General features: G+C 35.9%; 1 protein-coding gene and 1 non-coding gene across 2 annotated transcripts in view; one reads left to right on the forward strand and one right to left on the reverse strand.

Annotated features, from left to right (window-relative positions):
- Nucleotides 1-5,416: 5,416 nt before the first annotated feature.
- Nucleotides 5,417-13,520, forward strand: part of LOC106662102 — a 25,170-nt gene continuing 17,066 nt past the window's right edge. Inside the window, exon 1 of the mRNA XM_014385910.2 lies at nucleotides 5,417-5,633. Coding sequence (XP_014241396.1) covers nucleotides 5,459-5,633 — 175 coding nt within the window. The 5' untranslated portion in view covers nucleotides 5,417-5,458. The remainder of the gene's footprint in view (nucleotides 5,634-13,520) is intronic.
- Nucleotides 9,877-9,949, reverse strand: Trnav-uac. The gene has a single exon. It is a non-coding gene; the product is annotated as a tRNA-Val (tRNA).

A 13,520-nucleotide genomic window follows, 5' to 3' on the forward strand; every position in this document is an offset into this window, starting at 1 on the left:
GTTACTATTGTAGTTTGCTTCCTGAGCTGATAATGCCGACATCAACGCCCTCTCGACAACTAAACTGAAGGACGGAAACGTCCTCCTAATAGGGTAATCATCATACATCTTTTCTATTATTACAAATTCTCGATCATAACTATTTTTAATCATATAGTCTTTAGATAACCTTGAAGTTTGACTACTTGCTCACGTTGAGTAAAATCTAAGCGAAAATGAATCTTTGAAATCTATTAATTTATTTCAATACTTAAACGTTTTAAAAACACTTTCTTCATAAAAGAGAAAACAAAGGGAAAACTGTTTTTTTTCTTCTTTTTATTTGAATACGTGAGCACATGAAAGATTATTCAGTTATCTTCGTCACAGCAAAAAACTTACTGAGTCATAACTAATCATAAGAAAATCTGACCATAAATATTTTTACTTTTTAACATTAATAAAAAGGAAAAAGAGGGAGAGAGAGTGAGAGAGAGAGAGAGAGAAGAGAGTGGCAGAGAGAAGAGAGAGAAAGAGAGAAAAGATGATGATGATGATTATTATTATTATTATTATGATGACGACGACGATGACGACGACGACGACGACGACGACGATGATGATGATGATGTGATGATGATGATGATGATGATGATGATGAACGTTTTATTTATCAATCACACAAGGATGCAAAATTTCTTTTTTGGCTAATCAGTGAGTCCCACAACACGGAAATCTTTAATAAATAGGTAAAGATGCGGTGAGGCACTGGTCGATCGGAGCAATAAAATTAAAATTAATAAAATTTCTATTTAAACAAAAAGTAAAAAAGAAAAGAATTTATTCTTTGGAGAGGACGCGTCGCGGGATAAAAGAGGCGGCCAAAAGGCTATCTTCACCTCGATCTGAGTAGATCCAGCTTCCTTTACTTTTATATATCTCCATCCAGCTTTGGGTTGTTAATAAACCTCCATAGCCTTACCAGCGACTCTTGAGTGTAGGATCTTCCTTGCGGTTTTTTCTGTCCTAGTTGCAACAACCTGGCCTTACATAGACTTGCACAGAAACATAAAATGTGTTCTGGTTTTCCTCCTTTTCCGGATATCATTGGCACAGTGTTTCTTTTGTCTGTATTCCTATCCAGTGCATGTTCTTCCTTAAGTGGCAATGTCCTGTCAGGAGTAGGTCCTACGGCATTCTTCTTTTAGACCTCTCCAAACACTTGGATTCAAGGTGGTATCCAGACGCAACATAATGGTGTAACCTTGAGAGGGTGGCACCCTCTCTAAAGCACAAGCTGGATTCGTGTCCACCTCCAGATCGACAGGGTGTACACGAAGCACGCGTGGGTTAGGCTACCAGATACTGTCTACATAGATGGGGGAGGGCGCATAACCGTCTGAATTACGGGGTAGCAGTAAATGTTCCAAGTCCAAACCCTGCTATATGGGAAAGGACTCGTAGAGGCTTAGTGGTGCGGCTCCTGGCGAGAACGTAGTGTGAAACTGTTAGCGCTTTCCTTCCGAGGACAGTGATCCTCTAGGGGGTGGTTAGACATTCCACTATAAACAAAACCGCGGGCGGAGCGAATCCGGTAATTCTTACGGTGGACGAGCCCAAATACTTTGGGAGATAGAATTGTCTTCTCTGTCTAGGAAGGTCGGCGAACCGACCCAGGATGAAGCATTTCAGCCACTTTGGTTAACAAGCGGCACACAGTCTGGTGTTTAATACAGCCCAATCCACTCGGAATGGATATGCGGAGAGTGATGTCTGTATTGGACCCACGGCTTCTACACTAACGCTCGCGGCTAACACACACACAGTCGTGAAAGAGGTGCGTCATCTCTCATCTTGAGTATCAAAACGTTCGGTAGGGCCGAAAGCCTAGGTACGGACTTTAAAGATCCTCATATAATTTTAAGGGCTAACGAGTACATGTGGGAACCTAATGCCTTGTCAGGAACGAGAAACCTAGTTCGGTTGCGGTTGCCTTCCAATATCCTTTGTAAGTTTTTCGGATGGCTCTTCTCTAAATCTCTTCGCGTGCCTCATACCTGTGGTATTGTTCCACCAGGTATGGACTCATTAAAAATCCATTTTGAGATGTATCCTCTTTTGTGGCAGGATGCTAAACCACAGTAGGGTTCAGGACCTAGTGAGACTATTTTGGCCACCTCTTTTCGTTTCCTCTATGCCCTGAGTGCCGTGGACCCCTGCCAGGGGTCATTAGTCTCACTGACTTCCGTCAGGGCAACCATGCAGTTCCAAATATCTTTGCCTTCACCTCGCATGAGGCCTAGGCCCTGTAGTGCTGTCTGGCTGTCTGAGAAAATGGCTATCTTCCGGGAATTTATTCCTAGCCTTTTTATTTCTCTGGCGCAGTTTTCAATCACTATGATTTCAGACTGGAAAACTATATCATATTTACCTAGGTTTACCGTCGGTTTAGCCTTGGATTCATCCCGAAGACTCCAGCTCTCGTGCCCCTGTCTTTTGGAGTTGTCAGTGTACCGGTAGGCGTTTGCCATTAGCGGTGGTCCTTAGGCCCATTCTTCCATTCTCGTATCAGTACCTTGTATTTTTTGGTAAAATTGTATTTTGGAGAAGTGCCATCAATGTGGCCAGCTGAAATAAACCCTAAACTGTGGTCAAAGGAAAAGACAAAATGTTAACTGAACCTTTCCTACCTGGAGGGCTTCGACCAAACCCGGCGTGATGCAAGGTATAGGCGGACGATGTATGGCGGCACTTGCAAGCAACCTGCGAGAAAAAAAGGAAGAATAGTACGAAAAGGAGACAGGATAAAACAAAGCGCGCTAGGGGTAAACAAAACTAAATAAATGAAACTTGCGGAGAGGAATATAGGTAAATGTGAGTGAAGCTATAGAGTTGGTGCGAGATTTAAGAAAGAAAGTCGTTTGGAAGCTAGATGGGAAACAGCGAAAATTCGGAAGCAAGTCCCGAGCTACAATGCCGTCGGAAAAGAAAGAACGAGAAAAGGTCGGAGAAGGCAAGAAAGAAAGGCGAAAGGTTAATAGGATTGTAAACAAAATTCGCACACATGTGCACGAACAAAATTTATTCTGAATATTTGGGCACGGATTATCCTTAATCCCTACTGGTCGGCACCACTCGGCCCTTTCCCAAAAATCTAACCTGTCGCCTCGAAGCTATAAACCAGCACTTGGCAAACCTCTATTATTCTTGTAATCCGGCGAATCCTCTATTCCAAAATTTTGCTTATTGGTGTGTTCAACTTTCATTTTCCACAGTACTTCGCTATCGTAGCTGTTTGGAAGTACGAGTGGAACATAGAAAGCTTTCCTAAGAAGCCGCGACCCAAGAGGGAATGACCGGTAGGACCAGTCCAGTCTATATTCTTCTCCAGTAAGAGATAAAAAAATTAATTTCCTTTCCTTTCGTCTTTTCTTAAAATAGGTTTTTGTTCTTATCATTGTGAAAAGTAATTTTCATTTCAACTTACATTTTCTCATTAAATAATTTCTTAATTATTTTTATTACGTGCGAACACGTTGTAAAGTGAGACTATGGGACTTTTCTTGACATGTCACAAGCGTTTGACCGTATAACATGAAGACTCCTGTACAAACCTCCCAAATATCCTGTACCTAATCCTTCGTTCCTACCTAATCGAATGAGTCTTTAAAGTCCGCCAAGGACCAGACTACCAGCGTACCTCAGGGCAGCGTACATGGACCGATCCTTTGCCTCTTCTACACCGCAGATGTCCCGACTTCACCAATCCACAATCCTTGTACCCTTTTCCGACGACACAGCTGTGCGTTGATCTGATCCGGATCCCTCAATTGCTTTGGAAAAGCTCCAAGCACATGTCGTCCAATTAGCCGAATGGCGTATAAAACTTGATGAAAGCAAAAGCAACCATGTCTAATTCGCTTTTAATAGCAAAATTCCTCGTACAATATACATCAGTAATATCCCATCGCCAAAACTGGCTGCATCCTTTAACTTGTGTTCAATCTACACTCAAGACACCTGGAACCAACACACGGCTAAAATGAATTTTGAAAGTTTTGAAATCCCACTGAAAAATATTGAAAGTAATATAAAGTAAAAAGAGGACCGAATTATACTCAACAAAAAACAATAAGCTCAGATTTACCCCAATGGGCTTTGCGTACACATGGGTTACTCTTAAAAATGAAGTTCGTGCTTGTTGCAACTAAGGAAGATTTCACAAAAAAGAATTATGTAATCCTGTGCTCTCAATCTTTTAAAATGCTTTTTGTTTTTATTATGTTCAGTTTTGCACAAATAATTATTTAGAGATCGTGAGGTGTGGTCTGGTGTGACGTAGGTTCAGAAAAACATTTTCTTTATCGTGCTACGTTTCGATCTTTATTGAAATCATCTTCAGGGCCTGGGGTGTATAAACATTGTTCTTATTATAAAGATACATGTAGAATATGAAAAAATACATTTACACAATTTTTTTATATTTATCTAAATTTATCTTACAAGTTCTTCTAACCCAACGTCACACCAGACCGCATCTCACGATATCCAAATAATCATAATTAACTAACGGTCACTAAACACCACACATTTGTACAAACAGTTTATGTTCGCATACTTTGTATTATTTTTTAATAAAAATTTCATTTTTAAATCCGTTTGTAATGGAAAAATGAAACGTTTTTACATTGCTGGTAACTGACCCTTGAAAACTTACGTACATGTGATTAATTTTCATTGGTAAAGACAATTTTTCTGTATGCCCAATATCTGTCAGTATTTACAGAGACAAGAAAATCATACTCAAACTTTAAGCAAGAACATTAAAAAATTTATAAAAGTTAACTGATTATGCACATTTTTTGTTTCGATTGCAATAAAAAAAATCTTGTACGATTAATAAAGTAATGAATGCAATAAAGTACATAGTAGGATTAATATTTTATGAGATATGTACATTGGAATTGTTTAGTGCACTTCCATGCATTTGACATGTGGCATGATTTTCTGAACTATTGACGTCTTTTCACGGGATGCCCTGAATATAGATATAAATGATTATCTGTCTAAATAAACATAAACAATTGGGAGATATTTACGTGTTAAATGTATTGTATAAAGTGGTATGTAATAGTATGACAAGGGAGAAAAGTGAAAATTTATTTTTATGCATACATGAATAGGATCATGCATATTTATTTGAGTGAGAATACCTTTTGGAATTTACTTTTATGTTAAAATGATGGGTTAATAGAGCGTTTAAAGGTGGATTTTTTAAAGAAAATGTCCGTAGATAATTTTAATGATGTGGTAATGAATCAGCATATTTCATTGTCGTTTTTGTCATCTCGGCTGGCTGAGGAAAGGGGATGGACCGAAGGCGGCACGGCGCTGGTGGGGGCATATGGCGGGCAGTACATAAAGTTGGACATGGCCCGTGAGCCGCCGCCAGTTATGTGTTTATAGTGGTCGGAACAACATGTCTCCCATCAGCGTTGTCGTACTTGGGTTGGTTTTATGCTGCGGCTTCTCTGCGGCTGAACCGCCGAAAGAACCGGCGATTGTGATCCTGGATTCAGTCGGGCAGATATGGGAGACCCTAGGCCAGGCGAAAATCACAGAGGTCGCACAGACCGGGATCAACGGGGAGACAGGTAATCAAACGATTGGTTAAAAAATAAATCTAATTAATCGAGTATCTTTTGCATTATGGATAAGTTCTCATTATCTGTCGAGGCTTTAATAAAAGTATATAATATTACAGTTCTGAAGAATTACAGTAAATTTTAAAACATACCATACAGCATTGGTTATACCTCTCCTGGTGTTGGTTCAACTAAAGAGAAAACACGGTTAACACATAAGAAGAGCTAACAATACATTAAAAGAAATCATGATTGAAATCTAGAGCAAACAGAGTTTATACTAAGAAGAACTAAAAATACTTAAAAAACAGAAATTTTTTTGGCTGAACTCTAGAGGAAACACGAAGTATACATAAAAAGAGCTAAAAAGACAAGAAAAATCAGTACTTTTTAAATGTGACAAATATTAAAGCAATACCTTAAATAAAAAAACAATCACAAGGAAATATAATTTCTTGTTAAAAATCTAGCAGAAAAATAACAATAAAATTGAAATTGGTGATTCTTAATTCAAGAATCGTAATTTGCCAGGGATGATGATGGCTTCAAATTAAGCAGCTGGAAAAATTCGTAACTGTAAAACCATGCTTGTTTTACGTACCGGCCCAGGCTATGCTTTCTTTAGTTTGGACAGAAATTAAAATGTAAGAAAAAATATTTGACGCGAAATTCAGATCGTATCGAGCCATCCGTTATGAAGTGACCTTGTTCACTTAAGCATGAAAAATAATTATTTCATCATTCACATCTTTTAATGATGTTTGTTCTATCGTTATTAAATTATTTTATAATATGATATTGCATGTTAACTTCTTTGATGTGAGGATCCACATAGGATAGTTTGCTCGTATCTTTGTCAGATCTTCATTAGTGGGTTTTCGTTGGTCAAGACGAACCAACTCTTTAAAATACAAAGTAGTGCAAAACGTTCATGCGAAGCTTTGAGATCTTACAATAATTGACGTATCGATGACAAAAATACACTAGACGCAGGGTAAAATCTCATTAAAAATATGTTTTTCCCACGTTTTAATAATGAAACGAATAAGTTTGTAAAAACATGACGTAAACAATCTAATTTTTTCCGAGTAAACTTGACATCCTTCCCTTTTTTTAAATAAATTTTTTAGCTCCTCATTAAATATTTTACTATGAAGTTATTTATTCAGCTAATTGTGTGACTATATTTTGTTTATTCAAACTGTGATCACAAAAATTTAAAAAGACAAAGATCCATTCTGTATGATAATTATTACTGTACGGGCATGAAATGGCAGTCTTTAAAAGTCATGGCACATGAAACAAAGTGTTCTCTACACACACTTCCGATCCAATTGCCACAAACATTAAAGTAATAAAGCATTCTTTATAGACCAACCTCAATTCTCTAAGTGTTCTAGCAAAATGCTGATTTCCGCATAATCTTCTACGCGATGCCTCTCCAGTAGTAGAGAACGGTACGGGACGTCTAGTGACGAGTCTATTCTCACAAAACTTCTGATGATTGTTTTTAAAGCTCACCCTTACAATAAGGACAATTGGGTGTTGTCTAACTATAAATGAAGCCGTCAAACGACGGTTCCGTAGTGCGCTAAGATCAATAAAACTATCGTCCCTAGCCGTCGTAACACGATTTCTTCTCTTGGATCGAAACATTCCGTGGTCCTAAACCTCGGTAGACCATCGTGGATTAATCTTTATACCTAGTTATTATGGAAAATAAACAAACATGTGACCGGTTTTTGTCTTTGAGTTTTATGTTTAGTGGTCTGATTGACCACATTATTTATATCAATTAATTATTCTTTTTACATAAGGTCTTGGTTGAGATGAAAAAGCTAGAGTCACGAGCGGGATTCGAATCCCATTGAAAAATGGCAAAAAGAGGGAAAATTCGAAAGGTTGTTCTCGGGGGAGTTGAGTTGGGGAGTTGATATCCGAGTGGATCGAATCGATAGTTGAAGGTTAGAGCAGCGGCATATTGAGGCGAAGGTCCTGGGTTCGAATCTCGCTCGAGACAATAGCTTTTTCATCTCAACCAAGACCTTACATATAAATAATAATTAATTGGAGTATACATATGAGGAACTTCCACTGAAAAAGACCCAATGTTGTAACCCGTTTGAATAATTTAAGATGGGCCCAAAAAGTGACTGATGGTTTGGCACCTCTTCCGTGACACACGAAGGGTAATCGGACAAATGCCTTCCACACCTCACCCTGTTTTCACTTCTTGTTATCAAGTTTCGATATTTATTATCAGTACCTATATTTAGATGCAGCAATATCTCTCTAAACAGATGACGTATTATAAAATGTTCTTCTTGTATTTTTTTGATGTCAATGGTTTGCCACTGAGGTTATTTTACAAAAAACCGATACTGTTCTCTATAAACTGGTTTTATCTCGGACTCAATTAAGCCGGGAAAGCTCGCGTTTCCCAATTTCTAAGCACAGTGATATACGATGGAAAATCATTTTAACATTTTGCAAAACATAGTCTTTTATACATAGTTTCTGTCCCATCACCAGTTGAGAGGAGTTAAATGAATTTTATTTACATATGTGCCGAAAATAAAAAGGCTCAATCTATTTCTTATCATAGTGGAGTGATACAATATATTGTTAACTCTACAACCAAGTTTTTATTTAAGTTTTTACAAACCGCTATAACAACTGGCAATATATGCCGCGGGGGCGTCGGTGGCCGCAACGGTTTAGGCGTCGACACGGCGCTCATCACTGTAAGGTAAAGGTCCCGGGTTCGAATCCAGCCGCCCTGCATTCGAACCCTTCATATTTACAAAAGGGCTTTTTTATTCAAAAACACCGCCACCTTGATAGTTTATATGACCTCTGCTGTTGCGAAAAGAAACCAGGAAAATACGGTAGGCGAAACTAGCACATCGCAAGTAGCAATTGTCGCCAATTCGCTCACTACATTATATCATCACAGTTGTCAGGGAAAAAATCACTTGGAATCAGGTTGTTTCTTTTGACAGTTTAATCGGTGGAGTTAGTAACGTAGCTTAGTTCAGAATAAAACAACCGTATCGTCCTAAAAAGAACTGTTCAAACTCAATAATCCGTAACCGAACAATGTTTCTTTTGTGTAAATTCGATCTATAGAAATGACCAATACAGGGTCATTTTAGCTTTCCCAACGGCTATAATAGTCTCTTTTGATCCTTTTAAAAAATAGATCTTTATGTAGTGCAATGAGAGAAAATAATAAACAAACAGTCCAGTTGTCGTTATTGTGACATCAATGCTGATAACCCCATTGTGAGACCTTATTGGTCGGAAAGTTCTCTTTGAATGGACATTGTCCTTGATCATTCACCACAGACAATTTTGTATCTTGGTCGGAGAAGGTTTTATGAAATTTTTATTGAAAACTTCAACAAGCATACAATACAAACAACAACAAAATATTAGGTTATAGGAGTTTTCTTGAAATAATATCATAATCAAAATCAAACAAACGGTATTTTCTATATTTAAAAAATCATTATTTAGAGATGTGAGATGTCGATCTGGTGTGATGTCTCAACACGACACAGAACAGTGACACATCTACACAAAAAAAACACTTTGGGTGAGAGCATACTTAGATTAAACATAAAAAGTTCTATATTGTGTACAACATTCTGTAAATTCGTATTAATATCTTATATGTATTTGTATAATTTAAAGAATGTTTATAAATACCAGGCCCTGAAGATGATCTGGATAAAGGTCGAAACGTAACACGATAAAAAAAAAGGTTTTTCTAAACCGACATCAATAAATCATTACATCACGGTCACTCTATATTACACATTTTATAAAATCTTATACTTACTAAAACAAAACTATTGAGTATAAACAATTAACCTCATATATGTTTACATGTGAATTGTTAATAGTAGATCCAAAGTCCTGATTTAGCGGATATGTTCCTCGAAAGTTTGGCGAATGATCTGTGCGTTTTTCTTATCTTTAAAATTGGCTTTTTCACTGACCATTCATTACAAAATTATAATATTAAATCGATGTAATAATTAATTTAACAAGATTATGCAGTAGATTCACATACAAATTATAAATAAGTTTTTCAAAATATCTAAGCTTTTCTATTTAATTAAAAATATTATATTTTTGCCCCAAGATATTATACAGTGAATTGGATTTTATTAAAGAAAGAGAAAACATTAGAAAATAAACGCTAAGTATAGAAGCAAAGTGATAAAGCCCGGCTAACAAAAAAGTTTGATTCCGGCCAGGATCGAACTGGCGACCTTCTGCGTGTAAAGCAGATGTGATAACCACTACACCACGGAACCGGTATATTTATGTCTGAATGTATACCTTTCTCTTCCTTTCTTGTAGTCTACATTCTGTTTTGGATATTTATTTCTTACGGTGCTATATCTGTCTTTCTAGATCGTTCTCTCTCTCCCTCTCACTCTCTCTCATTCGCTCTCTCTTTCTCTCTCTATCACTCTCTCACTATCTTCTCTCTCACTCTCTCCTCTGCCCTTCCTATCCTTTTCATTCAATCATTCACACATGTAATCCGTTTTTATATAACTACTTTATACAATAAACTCCAGTTTTTCCTCCTTTCTCATTCTCTCTCTCTCTCTCTCTCTCTCTCTCTCTCTCTCTCTCTCTCTCTCTCTCTCTCTGTCTCTCTTTCTTTCTTTCTTTCTATTTCACCCAATATTCCTACTCGTTCTCTGGCATTTTGTTTTATATATCTATTCATCTTTCATTTTGAATATTATCTATCAGACTTTCTCTTTACCTAACTGCCAAATTAATCTATCTATGGTTCTATACAGGGTGTTTCATGGTTAAATTTCGATACTGCCATGGTGGATTCACTAAAAAAAACGCAGTTCATTGCCAACCAAAGTTTTTGTCTTGACTCTTTCCTGAGATATTAATGTTTTTGTGATTTTAGTTTAAAATCGGATTTTTTTAACACAAAATCGTAATTTTTCAACTTTAGCATAATTAAAATGTAAATCTGACCGTTTTTAGCAAACTACATTAAATTTTTCACAAGATAACAACATTTACGTTGAAAAATTTTCGCTTCCGAATACACAGTACCCGCTGAAAGAATAACAAATGGCAAAACCCAAGTGTTTTGGAAATATTCAATTGTGGCTCATTCGATAACGTTTCCTTCTAAATTTTTCGAGAATTTCGCCAAAGTTGCGTGATTTTGTAAGTACTTCAAGGACATACTGACTTTTCTTTTTTTAATGCAATCTCTTTTTAAGGTTGAAAAATTTGATATCGAACCCAAGGAGAGCAGCAACCCAACAACATCGTTCATGTAATATTTTTAATAAAAACATTTATTAGTTGGTAACAATAATCAGATCCAATCTTCTCATAAAGGGTACACAATTAAAGAAAAATCACAATGAAAATGAAACTTTATTTAATTATGCATTTTTTTGGAAGTTAACTGACGTGTTGTTTTTCCTACTGGACACAAACGCGCGAATGTAGAGCAGCAGACGTCACTTCATGGAAGACTTCATTCTTTATTTCCCTCATGTCACTGCACGTGATTTCAATTTTCTCTATGAGCTGTTTCCTCTTTTCGGTGGGTGTGTTGTACTGAGCACTTTTCAGATTCCCCACATGTAAAAATTCTAGTGGGGCCAAATCAGAGCTCCTCGTCATGCCATGAGAAAAATGTACCTATTATTTGTTACCAACAAATTAATGTTTTTATTACAAATATGACGTGTACGATGTTCTTGTGTTGATGCTCTCCTTGGATTCGATATCGCGTTTTCAATCGTCCAAAGGATATTTCATTATGAAAGTTAAATAAAATGAGGCAACTTTGGTGAAATTCTCGAACATTTTGATGGAAAAGTCATTGCATGAGCCACAATTGAGTATTTACAAAAAAACAACAAAAAACACAGGTTTTGCTGTTTGTTATTTTTTGATCGACCCTTGTATATTCAGAAGCACGAATTTTTTAAACAGAAATATTTTTATCGTGAAAAATTTAATGTAGCTTGCGAAATAAAGGTGAGATTTGTATTTTAATGTCGCTAAAGTTGAGAAATTACGATTTTATTTAGAAAAAAATCTGATTTTAGACTAAAATCACAAATATATTAATATCTCATAAAACTCTTGTTCTGTTGGCACTGATCTACGTTTTATTTTGAGAATCCACCATTACAGTATCGACATAACACCCTGTATACTCGTATGTATACATATATTTATCCATCCATATACGTATTTATTTTTCCAACACTAATTTCATTCGTTTCTATCATGCTTCGTTTTGTTTTCTCGTCATTCCTCCCATGCCGTTTCTTTCTGTTCTACCCTTCTTCTTTCTTTCTCTCTTGTTCTCAACCGATCTACCTATGTATGTTTCTTTTGCTCTTAATTTTTACTCACTATGCTTTTGTTAGATATATAATTATTTATTTGATTTTTCTTCCACACCTATAGTCGTATTGAAACTCACTTATTTTAATCAAGATCATTAGTAGATTATGTCAAAAAATTGGTTAGTTCTCGAAAAAATAACGTTTATAATATTCTGAAATCTGATATTCAAACAGGTAAATCCTTTTAAGTACAACAACTTAACAACAAAGCAAGCTCGACAATTAGGAAAGTTTGAATTATTTATCTTGGAACAGCTAACGGACAGGTTTAACGGCGTTTCTCAATACAGGCTACCGTTCCGTCTAATTGTTCCTAATTTGTAATTGATGTTTTGTGTCAGTGTGTCGTTTAAAATTGTTTATCAGCGCGTGAGATATGGCGTCGATGAAAAGTGCGATCCGGAAAACCGTTCAAGCGTGACTTGGGAAGGTAGATAGGCCGGTGGACAAAAAATTTTCAAACTAATTTTCTCCTTTATAAAGTGTTGTATTAAAAAATATAATACTGATTTGAAAGTGAAAAGGATTGTTTTCTCGTTTTATATTGGTTTATTCTTTATTTTAAAGAAATTAGAAAAATCGCGTTGACTTGTACGTCTAAAAGTTCAATTCACCTTTCATTGCTGGTATTGTTGCTAATGTGTTAATTAACCAAAGTAGCGATATGGTTACGTAGGTTTATAAAATACTTGTCCATAAATGAATCTGTAATTTTTTAAAAATAATAATTGGTTGTTATATGGAAGATAAACCACGCACAAAATAAAAAATAAAAAAAATCAATTATTTATTATATCAAGCTTACTGTATTCAACTTAACTTTATTTGTTTTAATAGCTTGCTACATACAAACCAATGCGGCTACAAAATACGTAGTATAATACATTAAATAATTTAAAACAAGAAAATTGAATTTACTTCAAATATAATTTTAAGCCATCAATACTCAAATAACGCAAAAATAAAATAATAAATAACGAATTAATAGAAAACCTGGTAATTAACTAATTTTAATATATGATTTTCCGGTGTTATGGTGAATTTTTTTTTAAACATCATTATTAAATAGTTGTCACTATCACCCATCAATTTCTGATATCGTTCAATTTCGCTCGATTAAAATAAGTATGTTGTGATTAATATAACGATAAAATGTATACATGTACTTCAAAATAGGAGTGACCGCTTTTTTTTGTCTTTTGAGTGTTTTGCAAATTAATTGTTAACATGACTACATTTTTTCGTTATATTGACGTTTCTTGTATGAAGTGGAAAGAGGGTGAGAGAGAGAGAGAGAGAGTGTGTGTGAGAGAGACTGAGGGGGAAGTGATTAAATGAAACAGAAAAAAGATAGAGAGAGTAAAATGAGAAAAAGAGGGAAAGAAATTAAATGAGACTGCTGCGGAGAGGGAGAAAGAGAAAGAGAAAGAGAGAGAGAAAGAGAGAGAGAGAGAGAGAGAGAGAGAGAGAGAGA

The sequence above is a fragment of the Cimex lectularius genome, unplaced genomic scaffold, assembly GCF_000648675.2.
Source record: "Cimex lectularius strain Harlan isolate CLEC.00 unplaced genomic scaffold, Clec_2.1 scaffold51, whole genome shotgun sequence".
Lineage (NCBI taxonomy): Eukaryota > Metazoa > Arthropoda > Insecta > Hemiptera > Cimicidae > Cimex > Cimex lectularius.